At 38.0% G+C, this 21,581-nt stretch overlaps 1 protein-coding gene across 8 annotated transcripts in view; it reads left to right on the forward strand.

The window, feature by feature from the left end:
• GlcT (ceramide glucosyltransferase) overlaps positions 1–21,581 on the forward strand; it is a 125,413-nt gene that overhangs the window by 82,350 nt on the left and 21,482 nt on the right. Inside the window, exon 1 of one of the 8 annotated variants that reach the window (XM_070112745.1) lies at positions 17,618–17,646. The exons of the other annotated variants lie outside the window; for them this stretch is intronic. Coding sequence (XP_069968846.1) covers positions 17,633–17,646 — 14 coding nt within the window. The 5' untranslated portion in view covers positions 17,618–17,632. Of the gene's footprint in view, positions 1–17,617; positions 17,647–21,581 lie in introns of those variants that run through there. 8 annotated transcript variants of the gene reach the window in all.

Consider the following 21,581-nt stretch of genomic DNA (forward strand, 5'->3'; position numbering starts at 1 on the left):
CACCGCTCGCATTGTTAAGGAATGGTTTCTTTACAAAACACCCAAACAATTAAAAACACCAGCTCAATCTCCTGATGTCAACCCTATCGAGCATTTGTGGGATTATTTAGAAAGAAAAATCAGAAGACACCAAATAACCAGCAAAGAATCTTTGAAAGCTGCGTTAATCGAAGAATGGAGCAAGATTCCACCTTCAGTAACCAAAAGTTGGGGAAGTCCATGCCATCCAGGTTGACTGCAATTAAAAAATCCAAAGGCTATCCAACGAAATATTAACCGTCCATCAAAACTTAAAAATAAACCCGTTAGAACTTTCTTTTCGCAATTTTTTTTAGTGCATACATACTTTAGTGACGTAATTTTAAGCTATTGGAACATTCTTTTCTGTAATTTGAAAAATTATTACTTTAAGTTTATTATTTTTGTTATTGGGGACATATAAATATATGAAATAATTGAAAATATAAAAAAACAAGTAAGGAAGGGCTAAGTTCGGATGTAACCGAACATTTTATACTCTCGCAAAGTCAAATAGTATACTCGTTTGAGATTTCTTTGTGGATTGGCTGATATTTTCGGTAGAAGGTCAACTATAGGCACTGGGGTCCACATATTTAGTACTTAGGGGCTTAAACAGTTTTGGTTCGATTTAGACAATTTTTGGCCACAAGGTGGCATACTTTAAACGCATTATTCACGCAAAGTTTTATCCCGATACAGTCATTGTTGCCTGATTTGCATAGTGGAAAGTGAAATAATCAGATGGAATTTAAAATGGTGTTATATGGAAAGTAGGCGTGGTTGTAGTCCGATTTCGCCCATTTTTGCACTGTGACATAGAAACATGAAAAGAACGTTATGCACCGAATTTGGTTGAAATCGGTTAAGCAGATCTCAAGATATGGGTTTTCACCTAAAAGTGGGGTGTGCCACGCCCACTGTCTAATTTTGAACGCGGTTCCTATAAAGTCATCTCATACCATCCCAGAGATAAAATTTAATGACTCTGGCGTGTTTAGTGCTTGATTTATCGCGCTTTTAGTAGTTTTTAACAGTACCGTTATATGGGGAGTGGGCGGAGTTGCCACCCGATTTCAACTATTTTCACACCGTCAATAGAAGTGCTAAAAATATTTGCTTCCAGTGAATTTTGTTATTATAGCATTAGCGGTTTAGGAGATATGCACATTAAACCTATTAGAGGCGGGACCACGCCCACTTTTTTAAAAAAAATTTTAACTGCAGATGCCCCTCCCTAATGTGATCCTGTGTACCAAATAACAGTCTTGTATCTTATTGCGGAGCTTAGTTATGGCAAGTTATTTGTTTTTGATTAATGGCGTTTTGTGGGCGTGGCAGTGGTCCGATTACGCCCATCTGCAATACCAACCGTCTCACGGTACCATGAAACATGTCTACCAAGTTTCATAAAGATATCTTAATTTTTACTCAAGTTAGAGCTTGCACGGACGGACGGACAGACGGACAGACGGACGGACAGACGGACGGACGGACAGACAGTCACCCGGATTTCAACTCGTCTCTTCATCCTGATCATTTATATAAACATAACCCTATATCTAACTCGATTAGTTTTAGGTGATACAAACAACCGTTAGGTGAACAAAACTATTATACTCTGTAGCAACAGGAGTATAAAAAGAGAGAAATACAAAAAATAAGGAAATATCTGGGCGGCCAAAAATATTTAATGCAAACGAGCGGCGTATTAAAACACGCCAAATACAGGCGAACCAAAAGTACAGTACACCAAAAGTGAGTACAGAAATTGAAAATTTGACTGATAAAACATACAATACAAATTATTCGTCGAGTACTGTATGATGCTGGCTACCATGGTCGCAATGTCGGTAAAAAGCCATTTATAAGCCACACTAACAGATAAAACTGATTGAAGAATGTGAAAGAGCACGAAAATAAAGACGAACATTTCTGGAATTCTGTTATTTTCTCGGACGAAAGTAAATACAATATTTTTGGCTCGGATGGACATGAAAATGTTTGGAGAAAAGTGAATACTGAGCTTGATCCACGGAATATGACTGCCACGGTAAAATATAGTGGTGGGTCGCTCATGGTGTGGTAATGTATGGCAGCATCTGGAGTAGGTAATTTTGTGTTCATTGAGCATACAATGAACAAATATGATTACCTTAACATTTTAGAAGCAAATTTGAGCGAAAGTGCGGCTAGATTGGGACTTGAAGGATCATTTGTATTTCAACACGACAATGATCCAAAACACACCGCTCGCATTGTTAAGGAATGGTTTCTTTACAAAACACCCAAACAATTAAAAACACCAGCTCAATCTCCTGATGTCAACCCTATCGAGCATTTGTGGGATTATTTAGAAAGAAAAATCAGAAGACACCAAATAACCAGCAAAGAATCTTTGAAAGCTGCGTTAATCGAAGAATGGAGCAAGATTCCACCTTCAGTAACCAAAAGTTGGGGAAGTCAATGCCATCCAGGTTGACTGCAATTAAAAAATCCAAAGGCTATCCAACGAAATATTAACCGTCCATCAAAACTTAAAAATAAACCCGTTAGAACTTTCTTTTCGCAATTTTTTTTAGTGCATACATACTTTAGTGACGTAATTTTAAGCTATTGGAACATTCTTTTCTGTAATTTGAAAAATTATTACTTTAAGTTTATTATTTTTGTTATTGGGGACATATAAATATATGAAATAATTGAAAATATAAAAAAACAAGTAAGGAAGGGCTAAGTTCGGATGTAACCGAACATTTTATACTCTCGCAAAGTCAAATAGTATACTCGTTTGAGATTTCTTTGTGGATTGGCTGATATTTTCGGTAGAAGGTCAACTATAGGCACTGGGGTCCACATATTTAGTACTTAGGGGCTTAAACAGTTTTGGTTCGATTTAGACAATTTTTGGCCACAAGGTGGCATACTTTAAACGCATTATTCACGCAAAGTTTTATCCTGATACAGTCATTGTTGCCTGATTTGCATAGTGGAAAGTGAAATAATCAGATGGAATTTAAAATGGTGTTATATGGAAAGTAGGCGTGGTTGTAGTCCGATTTCGCCCATTTTTGCACTGTGGCATAGAAACATGAAAAGAACGTTATGCACCGAATTTGGTTGAAATCGGTTAAGCAGATCTCAAGATATGGGTTTTCACCTAAAAGTGGGGTGTGCCACGCCCACTGTCTAATTTTGAACGCGGTTCCTATAAAGTCATCTCATACCATCCCAGAGATAAAATTTAATGACTCTGGCGTGTTTAGTGCTTGATTTATCGCGCTTTTAGTAGTTTTTAACAGTACCGTTATATGGGGAGTGGGCGGAGTTGCCACCCGATTTCAACTATTTTCACACCGTCAATAGAAGTGCTAAAAATATTTGCTTCCAATGAATTTTGTTATTATAGCATTAGCGGTTTAGGAGATATGCACATTAAACCTATTAGAGGCGGGACCACGCCCACTTTTTTAAAAAAAATTTTAACTGCAGATGCCCCTCCCTAATGTGATCCTGTGTACCAAATAACAGTCTTGTATCTTATTGCGGAGCTTAGTTATGGCAAGTTATTTGTTTTTGATTAATGGCGTTTTGTGGGCGTGGCAGTGGTCCGATTACGCCCATCTGCAATACCAACCGTCTCACGGTACCATGAAACATGTCTACCAAGTTTCATAAAGATATCTTAATTTTTACTCAAGTTAGAGCTTGCACGGACGGACGGACAGACGGACAGACGGACGGACGGACAGACAGTCACCCGGATTTCAACTCGTCTCTTCATCCTGATCATTTATATAAACATAACCCTATATCTAACTCGATTAGTTTTAGGTGATACAAACAACCGTTAGGTGAACAAAACTATTATACTCTGTAGCAACAGGTTGCGAGAGTATAAAAAGAGAGAAATACAAAAAATAAGGAAATATCTGGGCGGCCAAAAATATTTAATGCAAACGAGCGGCGTATTAAAACACGCCAAATACAGGCGAACCAAAAGTACAGTACACCAAAAGTGAGTACAGAAATTGAAAATTTGACTGATAAAACATACAATACAAATTATTCGTCGAGTACTGTATGATGCTGGCTACCATGGTCGCAATGTCGGTAAAAAGCCATTTATAAGCCACACTAACAGATAAAACTGATTGAAGAATGTGAAAGAGCACGAAAATAAAGACGAACATTTCTGGAATTCTGTTATTTTCTCGGACGAAAGTAAATACAATATTTTTGGCTCGGATGGACATGAAAATGTTTGGAGAAAAGTGAATACTGAGCTTGATCCACGGAATATGACTGCCACGGTAAAATATAGTGGTGGGTCGCTCATGGTGTGGTAATGTATGGCAGCATCTGGAGTAGGTAATTTTGTGTTCATTGAGCATACAATGAACAAATATGATTACCTTAACATTTTAGAAGCAAATTTGAGCGAAAGTGCGGCTAGATTGGGACTTGAAGGATCATTTGTATTTCAACACGACAATGATCCAAAACACACCGCTCGCATTGTTAAGGAATGGTTTCTTTACAAAACACCCAAACAATTAAAAACACCAGCTCAATCTCCTGATGTCAACCCTATCGAGCATTTGTGGGATTATTTAGAAAGAAAAATCAGAAGACACCAAATAACCAGCAAAGAATCTTTGAAAGCTGCGTTAATCGAAGAATGGAGCAAGATTCCACCTTCAGTAACCAAAAGTTGGGGAAGTCAATGCCATCCAGGTTGACTGCAATTAAAAAATCCAAAGGCTATCCAACGAAATATTAACCGTCCATCAAAACTTAAAAATAAACCCGTTAGAACTTTCTTTTCGCAATTTTTTTTAGTGCATACATACTTTAGTGACGTAATTTTAAGCTATTGGAACATTCTTTTCTGTAATTTGAAAAATTATTACTTTAAGTTTATTATTTTTGTTATTGGGGACATATAAATATATGAAATAATTGAAAATATAAAAAAACAAGTAAGGAAGGGCTAAGTTCGGATGTAACCGAACATTTTATACTCTCGCAAAGTCAAATAGTATACTCGTTTGAGATTTCTTTGTGGATTGGCTGATATTTTCGGTAGAAGGTCAACTATAGGCACTGGGGTCCACATATTTAGTACTTAGGGGCTTAAACAGTTTTGGTTCGATTTAGACAATTTTTGGCCACAAGGTGGCATACTTTAAACGCATTATTCACGCAAAGTTTTATCCCGATACAGTCATTGTTGCCTGATTTGCATAGTGGAAAGTGAAATAATCAGATGGAATTTAAAATGGTGTTATATGGAAAGTAGGCGTGGTTGTAGTCCGATTTCGCCCATTTTTGCACTGTGACATAGAAACATGAAAAGAACGTTATGCACCGAATTTGGTTGAAATCGGTTAAGCAGATCTCAAGATATGGGTTTTCACCTAAAAGTGGGGTGTGCCACGCCCACTGTCTAATTTTGAACGCGGTTCCTATAAAGTCATCTCATACCATCCCAGAGATAAAATTTAATGACTCTGGCGTGTTTAGTGCTTGATTTATCGCGCTTTTAGTAGTTTTTAACAGTACCGTTATATGGGGAGTGGGCGGAGTTGCCACCCGATTTCAACTATTTTCACACCGTCAATAGAAGTGCTAAAAATATTTGCTTCCAGTGAATTTTGTTATTATAGCATTAGCGGTTTAGGAGATATGCACATTAAACCTATTAGAGGCGGGACCACGCCCACTTTTTTAAAAAAAATTTTAACTGCAGATGCCCCTCCCTAATGTGATCCTGTGTACCAAATAACAGTCTTGTATCTTATTGCGGAGCTTAGTTATGGCAAGTTATTTGTTTTTGATTAATGGCGTTTTGTGGGCGTGGCAGTGGTCCGATTACGCCCATCTGCAATACCAACCGTCTCACGGTACCATGAAACATGTCTACCAAGTTTCATAAAGATATCTTAATTTTTACTCAAGTTAGAGCTTGCACGGACGGACGGACAGACGGACAGACGGACAGACGGACAGACAGTCACCCGGATTTCAACTCGTCTCTTCATCCTGATCATTTATATAAACATAACCCTATATCTAACTCGATTAGTTTTAGGTGATACAAACAACCGTTAGGTGAACAAAACTATTATACTCTGTAGCAACAGGTTGCGAGAGTATAAAAAGAGAGAAATACAAAAAATAAGGAAATATCTGGGCGGCCAAAAATATTTAATGCAAACGAGCGGCGTATTAAAACACGCCAAATACAGGCGAACCAAAAGTACAGTACACCAAAAGTGAGTACAGAAATTGAAAATTTGACTGATAAAACATACAATACAAATTATTCGTCGAGTACTGTATGATGCTGGCTACCATGGTCGCAATGTCGGTAAAAAGCCATTTATAAGCCACACTAACAGATAAAACTGATTGAAGAATGTGAAAGAGCACGAAAATAAAGACGAACATTTCTGGAATTCTGTTATTTTCTCGGACGAAAGTAAATACAATATTTTTGGCTCGGATGGACATGAAAATGTTTGGAGAAAAGTGAATACTGAGCTTGATCCACGGAATATGACTGCCACGGTAAAATATAGTGGTGGGTCGCTCATGGTGTGGTAATGTATGGCAGCATCTGGAGTAGGTAATTTTGTGTTCATTGAGCATACAATGAACAAATATGATTACCTTAACATTTTAGAAGCAAATTTGAGCGAAAGTGCGGCTAGATTGGGACTTGAAGGATCATTTGTATTTCAACACGACAATGATCCAAAACACACCGCTCGCATTGTTAAGGAATGGTTTCTTTACAAAACACCCAAACAATTAAAAACACCAGCTCAATCTCCTGATGTCAACCCTATCGAGCATTTGTGGGATTATTTAGAAAGAAAAATCAGAAGACACCAAATAACCAGCAAAGAATCTTTGAAAGCTGCGTTAATCGAAGAATGGAGCAAGATTCCACCTTCAGTAACCAAAAGTTGGGGAAGTCCATGCCATCCAGGTTGACTGCAATTAAAAAATCCAAAGGCTATCCAACGAAATATTAACCGTCCATCAAAACTTAAAAATAAACCCGTTAGAACTTTCTTTTCGCAATTTTTTTTAGTGCATACATACTTTAGTGACGTAATTTTAAGCTATTGGAACATTCTTTTCTGTAATTTGAAAAATTATTACTTTAAGTTTATTATTTTTGTTATTGGGGACATATAAATATATGAAATAATTGAAAATATAAAAAAACAAGTAAGGAAGGGCTAAGTTCGGATGTAACCGAACATTTTATACTCTCGCAAAGTCAAATAGTATACTCGTTTGAGATTTCTTTGTGGATTGGCTGATATTTTCGGTAGAAGGTCAACTATAGGCACTGGGGTCCACATATTTAGTACTTAGGGGCTTAAACAGTTTTGGTTCGATTTAGACAATTTTTGGCCACAAGGTGGCATACTTTAAACGCATTATTCACGCAAAGTTTTATCCCGATACAGTCATTGTTGCCTGATTTGCATAGTGGAAAGTGAAATAATCAGATGGAATTTAAAATGGTGTTATATGGAAAGTAGGCGTGGTTGTAGTCCGATTTCGCCCATTTTTGCACTGTGGCATAGAAACATGAAAAGAACGTTATGCACCGAATTTGGTTGAAATCGGTTAAGCAGATCTCAAGATATGGGTTTTCACCTAAAAGTGGGGTGTGCCACGCCCACTGTCTAATTTTGAACGCGGTTCCTATAAAGTCATCTCATACCATCCCAGAGATAAAATTTAATGACTCTGGCGTGTTTAGTGCTTGATTTATCGCGCTTTTAGTAGTTTTTAACAGTACCGTTATATGGGGAGTGGGCGGAGTTGCCACCCGATTTCAACTATTTTCACACCGTCAATAGAAGTGCTAAAAATATTTGCTTCCAATGAATTTTGTTATTATAGCATTAGCGGTTTAGGAGATATGCACATTAAACCTATTAGAGGCGGGACCACGCCCACTTTTTTAAAAAAAATTTTAACTGCAGATGCCCCTCCCTAATGTGATCCTGTGTACCAAATAACAGTCTTGTATCTTATTGCGGAGCTTAGTTATGGCAAGTTATTTGTTTTTGATTAATGGCGTTTTGTGGGCGTGGCAGTGGTCCGATTACGCCCATCTGCAATACCAACCGTCTCACGGTACCATGAAACATGTCTACCAAGTTTCATAAAGATATCTTAATTTTTACTCAAGTTAGAGCTTGCACGGACGGACGGACAGACGGACAGACGGACGGACGGACAGACAGTCACCCGGATTTCAACTCGTCTCTTCATCCTGATCATTTATATAAACATAACCCTATATCTAACTCGATTAGTTTTAGGTGATACAAACAACCGTTAGGTGAACAAAACTATTATACTCTGTAGCAACAGGTTGCGAGAGTATAAAAAGAGAGAAATACAAAAAATAAGGAAATATCTGGGCGGCCAAAAATATTTAATGCAAACGAGCGGCGTATTAAAACACGCCAAATACAGGCGAACCAAAAGTACAGTACACCAAAAGTGAGTACAGAAATTGAAAATTTGACTGATAAAACATACAATACAAATTATTCGTCGAGTACTGTATGATGCTGGCTACCATGGTCGCAATGTCGGTAAAAAGCCATTTATAAGCCACACTAACAGATAAAACTGATTGAAGAATGTGAAAGAGCACGAAAATAAAGACGAATATTTCTGGAATTCTGTTATTTTCTCGGACGAAAGTAAATACAATATTTTTGGCTCGGATGGACATGAAAATGTTTGGAGAAAAGTGAATACTGAGCTTGATCCACGGAATATGACTGCCACGGTAAAATATAGTGGTGGGTCGCTCATGGTGTGGTAATGTATGGCAGCATCTGGAGTAGGTAATTTTGTGTTCATTGAGCATACAATGAACAAATATGATTACCTTAACATTTTAGAAGCAAATTTGAGCGAAAGTGCGGCTAGATTGGGACTTGAAGGATCATTTGTATTTCAACACGACAATGATCCAAAACACACCGCTCGCATTGTTAAGGAATGGTTTCTTTACAAAACACCCAAACAATTAAAAACACCAGCTCAATCTCCTGATGTCAACCCTATCGAGCATTTGTGGGATTATTTAGAAAGAAAAATCAGAAGACACCAAATAACCAGCAAAGAATCTTTGAAAGCTGCGTTAATCGAAGAATGGAGCAAGATTCCACCTTCAGTAACCAAAAGTTGGGGAAGTCCATGCCATCCAGGTTGACTGCAATTAAAAAATCCAAAGGCTATCCAACGAAATATTAACCGTCCATCAAAACTTAAAAATAAACCCGTTAGAACTTTCTTTTCGCAATTTTTTTTAGTGCATACATACTTTAGTGACGTAATTTTAAGCTATTGGAACATTCTTTTCTGTAATTTGAAAAATTATTACTTTAAGTTTATTATTTTTGTTATTGGGGACATATAAATATATGAAATAATTGAAAATATAAAAAAACAAGTAAGGAAGGGCTAAGTTCGGATGTAACCGAACATTTTATACTCTCGCAAAGTCAAATAGTATACTCGTTTGAGATTTCTTTGTGGATTGGCTGATATTTTCGGTAGAAGGTCAACTATAGGCACTGGGGTCCACATATTTAGTACTTAGGGGCTTAAACAGTTTTGGTTCGATTTAGACAATTTTTGGCCACAAGGTGGCATACTTTAAACGCATTATTCACGCAAAGTTTTATCCCGATACAGTCATTGTTGCCTGATTTGCATAGTGGAAAGTGAAATAATCAGATGGAATTTAAAATGGTGTTATATGGAAAGTAGGCGTGGTTGTAGTCCGATTTCGCCCATTTTTGCACTGTGGCATAGAAACATGAAAAGAACGTTATGCACCGAATTTGGTTGAAATCGGTTAAGCAGATCTCAAGATATGGGTTTTCACCTAAAAGTGGGGTGTGCCACGCCCACTGTCTAATTTTGAACGCGGTTCCTATAAAGTCATCTCATACCATCCCAGAGATAAAATTTAATGACTCTGGCGTGTTTAGTGCTTGATTTATCGCGCTTTTAGTAGTTTTTAACAGTACCGTTATATGGGGAGTGGGCGGAGTTGCCACCCGATTTCAACTATTTTCACACCGTCAATAGAAGTGCTAAAAATATTTGCTTCCAATGAATTTTGTTATTATAGCATTAGCGGTTTAGGAGATATGCACATTAAACCTATTAGAGGCGGGACCACGCCCACTTTTTTAAAAAAAATTTTAACTGCAGATGCCCCTCCCTAATGTGATCCTGTGTACCAAAAAACAGTCTTGTATCTTATTGCGGAGCTTAGTTATGGCAAGTTATTTGTTTTTGATTAATGGCGTTTTGTGGGCGTGGCAGTGGTCCGATTACGCCCATCTGCAATACCAACCGTCTCACGGTACCATGAAACATGTCTACCAAGTTTCATAAAGATATCTCAATTTTTACTCAAGTTAGAGCTTGCACGGACGGACGGACAGACGGACAGACGGACGGACGGACAGACAGTCACCCGGATTTCAACTCGTCTCTTCATCCTGATCATTTATATATATATAACCCTATATCTAACTCGATTAGTTTTAGGTGATACAAACAACCGTTAGGTGAACAAAACTATTATACTCTGTAGCAACAGGTTGCGAGAGTATAAAAATTGGTTAATAATATTAGTTTTAAGGCTTTTTTTTGCATGACAAAACAGATAAAAACGCTGCATACTTATTTTAAGACTGCTCATTAGACGAGGAATGATACGATTTGAAGATGCTTTTCTTATTACGTAGTTGAAGACTTGTCTTTAATTAATGGAATTGCAAACGAAAAAAATAAACAAACTTTCACTGTTTCCTTATGCATATCATCCACTGAGGATCCTTTTTTATGTTTATAGCGTCATATTTCAGGACGGTTCTGCTACTTGTCAAGTGCAAAAACGGTAAGGCACATTTCTCTATCATTATTCTTATTCTAAAAACTTTGTAAAAAACAGGCGTAGTTTCCTCTGTCCTTCCGTCTGTCTGTACCACATATACGGGGACTAGTCCCTCAGTGAGATATCAATCTGAAAATTTGCGCATGTACTTTTCTTCCAAAAAGCTGCTCGTTAGCCGGGACCACCGATATCGGCCAAAGGAGCTGCCATGAAAACGGAACGACCAAAGTCTAGTCCTTTTATGAAAAACTTTTTTATTATCGAATCGCTGCAGCAGGTATATTAACTTTGCCACGGAGCTTGTAATGCCCAAAAGGAAACCTCGGAGACCCTAAAAAAAATATATATATAAATGAGCACCGTGGCGAGATATCGCATTGATATCGCACCATTATAACATATTGCTGCCATACAATCTGAACGACCAAAATATAGTTCTTGTATGGACATTTTTTTCTTTGTGTGGGGTATAATAGCTTCGATGCAACCAAATTTAATGTTTGTTCTTGTTATATTATATACTGTGTGTTTAGGATTGAACTAAACACTCAAACTAGGCGTGTTTTAATGACGGATTTGCACTAAAATAAAACCACGATTTTATTATTTCCACTATTTATTTGGTACGCTCCAAATACCATCCAATTCCTTTGACAGACAACTGAACAAATCTTATGCATAACTTATGCTTATATAGAAAATTAGTATGTAAGCGAACCGACGAAAGTAACAAAGTTTTTATTGCATACGGTAAAATGGCCTGACTAAACAACAGTAGAATGGTATGATATGCCAAAGCTAAACGCATCACCTGATAATGGTGATTCCTGTTGTTCTTGTGTACTTCACAATGGTCTGACCCAAACAACGGTAGAAATGCCGAAGCTAAAGTGCGTCGCCTGACAATGATAATGCCAGATTGTTCCTGGAGAATGGTGCTGCCAAATTGTACAGCATAAGTCGCTCAAATTAATTGAACTTATTGTTAATCGTTAGCATTCCTCCCCGGCTGAACCTTCTAGGTTCAGAACTTCTTGATTTGGGTCAATAACCGACAAATCTTTTGCACTGGACGTTGGCAGTAGTGTTTTAAAAAAGTCCTTCAGGTGTACGTTTGTCAATGTTATATTCCACAGTTACTATTCGTACCAATCCGTCACTCCCCGGGTGATGCGTCCAATGCGCCAATGCATAGGGGGTAGATTCTCGTTTAAAATCAGTACTACACCTCCTTCCTGTAGATTCTGACGTCGACTTTCTCGCTTGCGGTGCACCTGAAGGCTGGATAAATATTCATAGTTCCAACGCTTCCAGAAGTGTTCGAACATGTTTTGTAATTGCTAAGAATATAAAAGACGATTTATTGGAACATCTACAACAGGTGGTTCTGGTCTCGAATTGAGCGGTCATCGTGAAGAGGAACGAGTGGCCTGGATCCTAACTAGTAGAGTACTCAGTTGATTATAGCGTAATAGAGATGTTTTTTTGCTGAACGTACAGCTGCCTCCCACAGACCTCCATGATGGGGTGCGGCTGGAGTGATGAATTTCCATTGCGTTCCGAAAGATGATATATGCTGAGTTGCGTATATATTTCTCCAACTTTGTAGGCACCTACAAATTGCGTTCCATTGTCGCTATAAAGAACCGAACATATGTCGCTTCGGCTTATGAAGCGATCAAACACATCAATGAACGCCTGAGTTGGCAAATTTTCCGCAAGTTCGATATGTACGGCCTTTGTACCCATACAAATGAAAATCGCGCCGTAAGTTTTAGTCATTGTAGTGGATCGCTTTCCTCCATGACGAATGTTGAATGGACCGCAAAAGTCCGATCCATGCATGCATGCACAATCCAAAATCGCATGCGCAAGTACTGCAGCATTTCCTGTATCCCACCATGGAGAGAGCACTTGTCAGCATCAGCTACGAAAAGATTTGCCAATGAACAAGTATAACAAGACTTGAGTGCTTTAATTTCAGAATAATACATATTACCTTGGCTCTGACGAATATGCGTGATCAGTGCCACTCTTTCTCTTCAGCAGTAATCAACTCATTTGATCTCTGAATCCTGAGTGCCGGCATGATACGACGAATTCGCGCAGTTGTATTAAGTAACGCTTTTATACGGTTAAACCTTGCTACTAAAGGTATTCGCTCTGTTTAAAAGGATGTCAACAATAAACCATTCCCAATGCCAACGCCAAGATGTACCCTTATCGCTCGGCTTTCTCCGATCAAAATTTGGTTTTCTTCAGTTGTGAGACTTGGTTACGGTGATGATGATTCATTATCCGCGTGGATGAGAGGAAAGTTCGTTCCCCTTCCAGCAAAGTTCGTTCCCCTTAATAGCGACCGGTGTAATTCCGCTGCTCGCCCAGTCGGCGGGGTTGTATTCTGATCGAATCTGTCGCCACGCGTTTATATCCGATTGTATGAAAGCTATCCTATTCGCCACATACTGTTTCAATGAAAAGGGTTGTCGCCGGATTCAATGGAGAACAATTGTCGAGTCGTGTCAATAATGTGTAAGCAGTGTCCTCAAACTGCAAAGCATGACGTATGAACAACATACCAGTTGTAACCAGTAGTTGAGCTGCAGAAAGCTCTAGACGAGGGATCGTATGGCATGCTCCGTCAGCACTGGTATTCCGCAAGTAAATAACTGCTGCATAAGCTTTGGTACTCGCATCGCAAAACCCATGTAGCGCCGATACTGAATTTTCCTTGATTCCTAGCCATCGTGGTATTTTGATATTTTCAAGACCCTGTAGACTTCTCCGGTATTTCATCCAAGTCTCACGAAGATCAGATGGTAAAAGCGTACCAAGCGTATCAGCTTCGCCAACCATAGATTTTGAACAAATATCTTGGCCGTCACGACAACTGGTGCCACCATCCCCAGTGGATCATACTGCAATATCACTCAAAACAATCCGTTTAGTAGGAATTGTGTGAAAGTTACATACATTAACCTTGAAAAATAAGGTATCAGTAATAGGATTCTAGTGTAGGCCCAATACCGTTGTGCTGGAATCGCTAAAATTTATCTCCGATGCAGACGCCTTAGAGCCACTGATTCCTTCCAGGGTCTGGACACAGTTGGAGTTCCACTTATCTAACTCCAATTTACCATGTTGAAGAATGGCATCAACATCGCTTGCACGGTTGATGGCCAGTTCTGTCGTGTGTACACTTTCCAAATAATCATCAACATTAAAGCGGCTGCCCGGCTGACGTCAGCGATCACTACCCAATTATCATAGGCACACTGCCTCAATGTTCTAATAGCATTAAAAGGGCAGCTTGCCATACCGTACGTCGCTGTCGTAAGTTTATAGGTACGCAAGAGTTCATGACCCTCCAAAGAATCTATTTTCATTTTCGATGCCTGGAATCAACAATTACTTGTCGGAACATCTTTTTGATATCAGCTGTGAAAGCAACTGAATACCGCCGAAATCGATAAAGTATGTCAACCAGGTTTTCCTGTAGCTGGGGTCCACTTAGTTGCGTATCGTTAAGAGATACGCCATTGGTTGTTTTACACGATGCGTTAAACACTACTCTGAATTTAGTCGTAACAGCATGGTTAGGGATGTAATAACAGCTTCCCATGCCAACTGGGGAACCATCTATCGCCTCCATGTGTCCTAACTTGATGTATTCCCCCATGAATTCGACGTATTTCTCCCTCAGTGCGTAGTTGTTTGCCAATATCCGCTCTAGTTTCAAAAATTGTCGAAGTTCCACCGGATGTGAGTTTCCGAGTGCAGGTGCATCAGATCGAAACGGGATCTGTACAATATACTGACCATTCGGAAGTCGCGTAACCGTACTGGCGAAAATCTCTTCACATTCGTCCACCTCTGCCTCGGTGTTGTCAGAAGGTTCTTCGATTTCCCAAAATTTTCGTAGAAGTTTACCGGTGGTAGAATTATCTTAAACGTCCACAAAAGATGAAAATAAGACTGGTTTCGACTCGTTCGATACTACTGGACCAAGCACTACCCATTTGAGACGAGTGTGGAATGCGCATGGTTCGTTATGAGAACCGACAACAACATCGTTTAATGCAAGGGCAAATATCTGCGCCAATCAGTAGTTTTACGGGCCCTGGTATACAGAACGCCGGATCTGCCAAACGAAGACCTTTTAAATGATGACTGGTTCTGATGTCTGAATCAATGATGTACGCATTAAAACTGATCCTGAACTTCTCATCCGCATTAGACTGCATACTAACTATCACAATACCTTTTGTACGGGTTGAAAGGCTTTGATCAATACGTTCGACGTGACACACGTACGGGCTTCTAGGAAGATTTAAAACATTTACTAATGATTCGCAAATGAAGCTCACCTGAGGACCAATATCGCAAAGTGCGCGACATTCCTTTACATGACCTTTCCAATCGGCAAGAAGCACGTTTGCCGTTGCTAAGAGAATAGTTCGGTCACCCTGCAAGAGGAATGACTGGACGTCACTCTTTTGTCATTGTTGTCGGGGAAGTACCTTGGGCGCCATCAATGACGCTGTAGCCGACGGTCCAGGAGTATATCTGGTAGATGTGCCTTCAACGCTTCTTCGAAAGAGTACGGGGGTTGTCATAACGTTTCAGCCCAGACTTCTTCATACCCACCTGTGTCCAAGCCACCTACTAATGGAACATTTTCTGACTTCACATACTGTCGCAGTTTTCCCAGTTAAAAGGTGAGCTGTAAGTCACTTCTGTTGTGAACTAGTGTCTTAAACATATCCTTGAACGCTAACCAGTTTGACGTCTGTCCGTCAAAGCTTGGAATTGAAACGGGATCCAACCAATTTGATGCAAATGTTGTTGAAAATCTCCTCTGTTGAAGCGAGCAAATCGTCATGCTCTGCCAACTCGCCTCGATGTGCGCTAGAAACGAGTGCAAAATGGTTGTCCATAAAAAGAGAGAAATGTTGTCGGGCACTACCCAAGAACTGTTCACTTTCGACACAGTCTGAATGGTAGTTTTCCGCTTGAACTTGCGTCCATTTGCACAAAATAGAGTTTTCCGCTTATGTGCGTAAGTTTAATGCCGACATATTAATGTTATATTATATATCATACCTCACAGGGGGCACCAAAAATGTTTAGGATTGCACTAAATATTCAAACTAAGCGTGTTCTAATGACGGATTTGCATTAAAATAAAACCACGATTTTATTATTTCCACTATTTATCTGGTACGCTCCAAGTACCCTCCCATTCCTTTGACAGACAACTGAACAAATCTAATGCTTAACTTATGCTTATATAGAAAATTTGTATGTAAGCAAACCGACAAAAGTAACAAAGTTTTTATTGCATACGGTAAAATGGCCTGACTAAACAACAGTAGAATGGTATGATATGCCAAAGCTAAACGCAGCACCTAATAATGGTGATTCCTGTCGTTCTTGTGTACTTCACAATGGTCTGACCCAAACAACGGTAGAAATGCCGAAGGGCTTCACCTGACAATGATGATACCAGATTGTATTATCATTAATGTATTTTTTTTAGATAATAAAATAGATATATGAATGTATTTTAAAGTTGATATAAGGCATTCTAAAACTGTTGGCATTATTTTAGTTTTTAAGTAACGAAGAAGAAACCCAAAATTTAAAAAAATTAAATTAACTTTGAGAAATGTGCAGTTCAATAACCAAACTGTTAAAAATATTGACTAAGCTAACTTTTAATAAAGTTCAATTTTCAACAGCAAAATATTGTTTTTATACTATCGCAACATGTTGCTACAGAGTATTATAGTTTTGTTCGTCTAACGGTTGTTACCTAAATATAAACGAGTTAGATATGGAGTTGTATATATACATATGAATGATCAGGATGATAAGTCAAGTTAATTTCCGGTTGACTGTTTGTCCCTCCTTTCGTCTGTCCGCAAGCTGTAACCAATGTAAAAATTGAGATGAAACACGTAAGTGGACCACTGCACGCGTACAAATGGCATTAAACGAAATATAGTGCTATAACTAAGCCGAAAATTAAGACACAAAACTTTTATTTGGTGCAGTGAATTGCAATAGAAAATGACATCTGTAGTCTGAACATTTCTTAAAAGTGGGCGTGACCTCGCCCGCTAACAAGTTTAATGTAAATATCTCACAAACCATTAAAGCTGTGTTTACCTAATTCGCGAAGGTCAAATTCATTGTTAACCTGCCACACAGTGGGTAAAATCAGGTAAAAACCTCGCCCACGGTTATATTAAAAACTCCTAAAAGTACTACGTAAAAACGTCAGAAATTCACATCCTTTATGGTACGGACGGGCTTTATAGGAGCCGGTATAAAAATTTCACCATGGGCGTAGCACCATCCATCTTTCGGTGAAACTCCATATATCAGGACCTTTTCAACTAATTTCAACCAAAATCGGGACATAACACTATTCTGATATTTTTTATTTAACAGTGTGAAAATCGGCGAAATTGAATCACAACAACGCCTACTACCTATATATGATACCTATAACAATTTTGAATTCCATCTGATTCTTTCACTTTCCTGTATACATATTAAGCATCAATAAATATCTTCTTTATAGATATATTTCTTGTGTGCGTGTGTATGTACCGGAACTCCTCCTAGACGGCTCGACCGATTTTGATGAAATTTTTTGTGTGAGTTCAAGTGAGGATGGTTTAGATTCACAATTTAGTCCACTTGATAATGTTTATTTAATTAATTTTTCATATACAATATAAGTAGTTGTTAATTTTGGAATGTGTTACATTGGATCCGGTAGACTGCGCTACCATCGCAGATGTTCGAACGTTTTGCATAGAATTCCGGCAGACAGACTTTTCTCTCGGCTAATTATACGTTGCGTGCTCGAGAGTAGGAAAACTATCGAATTTATTTGTTTATACCTCTCAAGGATTAACCAAAAATGTTGTACACGATAAAAATGTTGTGTACGATAACTTAAGTTTTTGTAGATAATTAACTCTAAGAATAAATACTCGTTATAGAATAGGTTCAACGTTCAAGTTTTCATTCAATGCAGCTTCTACAATTAACATCTCTAAAAGCATTCTAATATACAATACATATTGACACGCTATCGATTGGTTGGATTGTGATAAATATATTGTATATGAGTGACGTTAGATACTGTAATAAGTTTCTAATAAAAATTTTCATCACAACGGTCTAATTGTTACAGCTAATTTCAAAAAGTTTACATATAAGACGTGATACAGGACAACGTCTGTCGGGCTTCGCGTATCAGTATAAAACTTTGTACAAATAGTGCCTTTAAGGTATGCCACTTCATGACTAAAAATTGTCAAAACCAGACTACAACTGTGAAGCTGATAGCGAATATGTGGACCCCGGTGTCTATGCTGGTTTTTACCGAACATATCGGCTAATCTGTAAGATATATTATTGAAATACAGTGAGAATCTTTTTGGTGATAACACAGGTCCTTGTGTCAAAAGTGGGTAAAATCGGGTCGATAGTTCCACTAGCCCCGATATACCTAATGTAAAGATTTTCGAACTTCCGGTTGACTTTATACCGCATATGTAAGATATCCTAATGAATGATTTGCTGATAGTAATGTATCCTTGTGCCTAAAATAGATAAAATAGGGACTATACTTCAGCTAGCTCTCATATACCTAATATAATGATTTTCAATTCATCATCTCTTGCTGTTAATATGTGGTAATACCATAACTACATTATATGTATACAATGTATAAGATGAACCTATGGTTCAATAGAAGAGAAGGATATAAGAACATATACATAAATTGTAATATATTATATAAAAAATATAACTCTCTATTCACTCCGCAATATTGGCAAATTCAAAATGTGGTCGCACTAAAACTTAGCACATATATGTATTGTTTGCGATATGTTGTTCCAAAAACGGACGTCAGGTGTCTATTAATTGATTTCCAAACAAACCTCTTTTCGAATTTACACTTTACAATCAATAATATAGAAATTTTTGTAAAGTTGGGGCAGATTGTTTTACTTAGCATAAGTTATTTGGTGAAAATGAATTATATCGGAACATACCTCCCATTTGACTCCATGTACAGAATTTCATAGGCCCTGTTCTTTATTTTGTACTTTTTAAGTATATCGTTCTGTATGACAGATATCTCAATAAAAATTTTCATATGTTTCTCTAAGTGTAATTCATGTTCCTATTAATGGGGTACAATTGGTCTTGTCAAATTTAAGGAATGAACATACAATTTAATTCCAACGTTGAAGCTAAGAAACGAGAACAAGCAGAAACAAAATACGAAGTGCATGTAAGAAAAAATCATTACTGAATTGGAGTTTGTTTATAAACCTGTATTGAAAACACATTTTCATAAAGAATTTATGGATATTTGTCTTAAGTCTCCTAAAAAATTTTGGGTAATTTTTAATTTTGACTCACTTCTTTCATAGTACAAATCACATAAATTGCTTAATAATATCTAAGCACTGCATAGAATGGTGTAACTTCATTATTGTTTATTTACTTTGCAACAAGTTTTATACCTAATACTACTTTCTTACATTAACAAGTGTTATAAAATAAAAGAAATAAGACTCAATTCTAATATTTCGATCTACTGAGCGAAATCCAGCCAGTGCTTTCTAGATACTAATTTTTTTTTAATTTTGCTCGAGTGTAAAGTGTAAGCGGGGTGTATATAGCGTTTAGAGAACTAGCGTTATAAATTTTTCAAAGGCAGGGATCATTAAAAGCTGGAATGAGCAGGCCGTTGTAATAATATGACTAAAGTAATTCAGAGAAGTAAATCCAGAATCAAAGAAAACGCCTAAATTAGAAAACTCTTTAGAAGAAATCTGGTTCACATTTTTAATGTTATTTTTGAGTTGAGCTACAATACTATGGAGTTTCTTTTTAAATACACCATATTTTTAGTATTGAATCATAAAGTTTCGATTTCAGCACTAAAACCGTTTGCAACTCGTGTACTGTTTATTTTTTAGTGATCCCTCACCAAAATGAATTGGTTCAGGGTTTCCGCCAATATGCAAGTCCAAATGTTTGCAAGGAACGAAAGTGTTACTATCTTTCAGACGTTTTTTTTCTTACAAACGCGATTATTACTTATCGATCTATAGTATAGTAATATATAAATAAAAGCCCTAGGACGGGTAAAATCCGGGTCAATTTCGATTACGTGGAACCGGCTGTTGAGGGAATTGGAAGAGACGCGACGGTTTCGGCGCCAAAGTTTCAATCGAAATTTACATGCATCATATTCAACTTAATCTTATTCCAAACTATATCTGTGAAGTTATGAGGGAGTCATATCCATATTGATGAAAGAACTTACATATTTGTATAGTTAAATAAATGGTTGTATGCTTAAATAGAAAAATTTAAATGTAGGTAGAAATAGTTCGAATGCAGCATATAAATATTTTCTGGTGTTACTAACTTCGTTACCCCGTTGATTCGTCCCCGACGTGGTATCTAACGTAACCGTCGATTAGCTAGACTTCTCCCAGCGCTTGGCTTGACCTTTAGGCGCTGAAGTTGGTGATACACATTCAGTAAGGACCCTAAAACAACTGCTCGTCAGGTGCGTGCGGCTGAATGCGCTGAAGAGGGTGACTCAGTGGCATATCCGCTCAGTAGTAGCGACGACTAAAGCAAACAATTATTGTATTTTCGCGGCACAGCTCACAACTCCAGTCAAAGGTCTGGACAAAGGTCACTCAATTGACCGCCGGACAGATCAATGTCTCCGTAAGGATTACGAGTCGACCGATGTTACGCTGTACCGAACCGATCTGTGGGTTAGACGTACAATACTACACTAACACCGTTGATCTGCACGGGATTCACCACCTCCAACACTGGCATAGTCGTCAGTATCTCAATTCTGCTTAGAACCCGCTGACACTGGACCAACTGAATTCCAAACTCCTGATTGGCATTCTACCCAGAAATACGGTAATAAACTGAGATCGTGTGAAAGTCCACCAAAAAAGTAGATTTTGTGGATACCCACCTAAGCTACCCCACTAAGGTACCGTAAATTCAAAATACACAATGTGTACTTACCATAATTATCGCTGCAACGCAAGCCAGACAAGCCAAAAAATGTACAAAATGTGGGCTTGCCCAAAAACACTCGCGATCACGTACCCGAGCAACAACAAAGAAATGTTATGATGATGATGTTAGCGAATACCCTCACAAAAGGAAATACCGCAAAAAAAATAACACCAACAATTTCGCAGCCATATGCGCCAGGCCTACAGAATCGCGTAAACGAATACCGCTCAAAACAGAATATAGAAAGTGAATATAGAAAATACCACTATGAAATCGTAACGATGCGAAACGCGCGACTATCCAGTCGAAAGCCAACTAACGAATGACTGGCGCTAGCATAGTAGGAGCTCAACAACCGTATACAAATATAAAGTACGTTTTGATTCACTATCAGCTACTGAGCACAGGCAACTGAGTCGCCAGCTGCCATCTTGGGTACTCGAGTTATTTAGTTTGAATAGAATATATCTTTGGAGTCAATATTTATACTTCATTTTTATTTATTTAT

The sequence above is a fragment of the Bactrocera oleae genome, chromosome X (genome assembly GCF_042242935.1).
Source record: "Bactrocera oleae isolate idBacOlea1 chromosome X, idBacOlea1, whole genome shotgun sequence".
Classification (NCBI taxonomy): domain Eukaryota; kingdom Metazoa; phylum Arthropoda; class Insecta; order Diptera; family Tephritidae; genus Bactrocera; species Bactrocera oleae.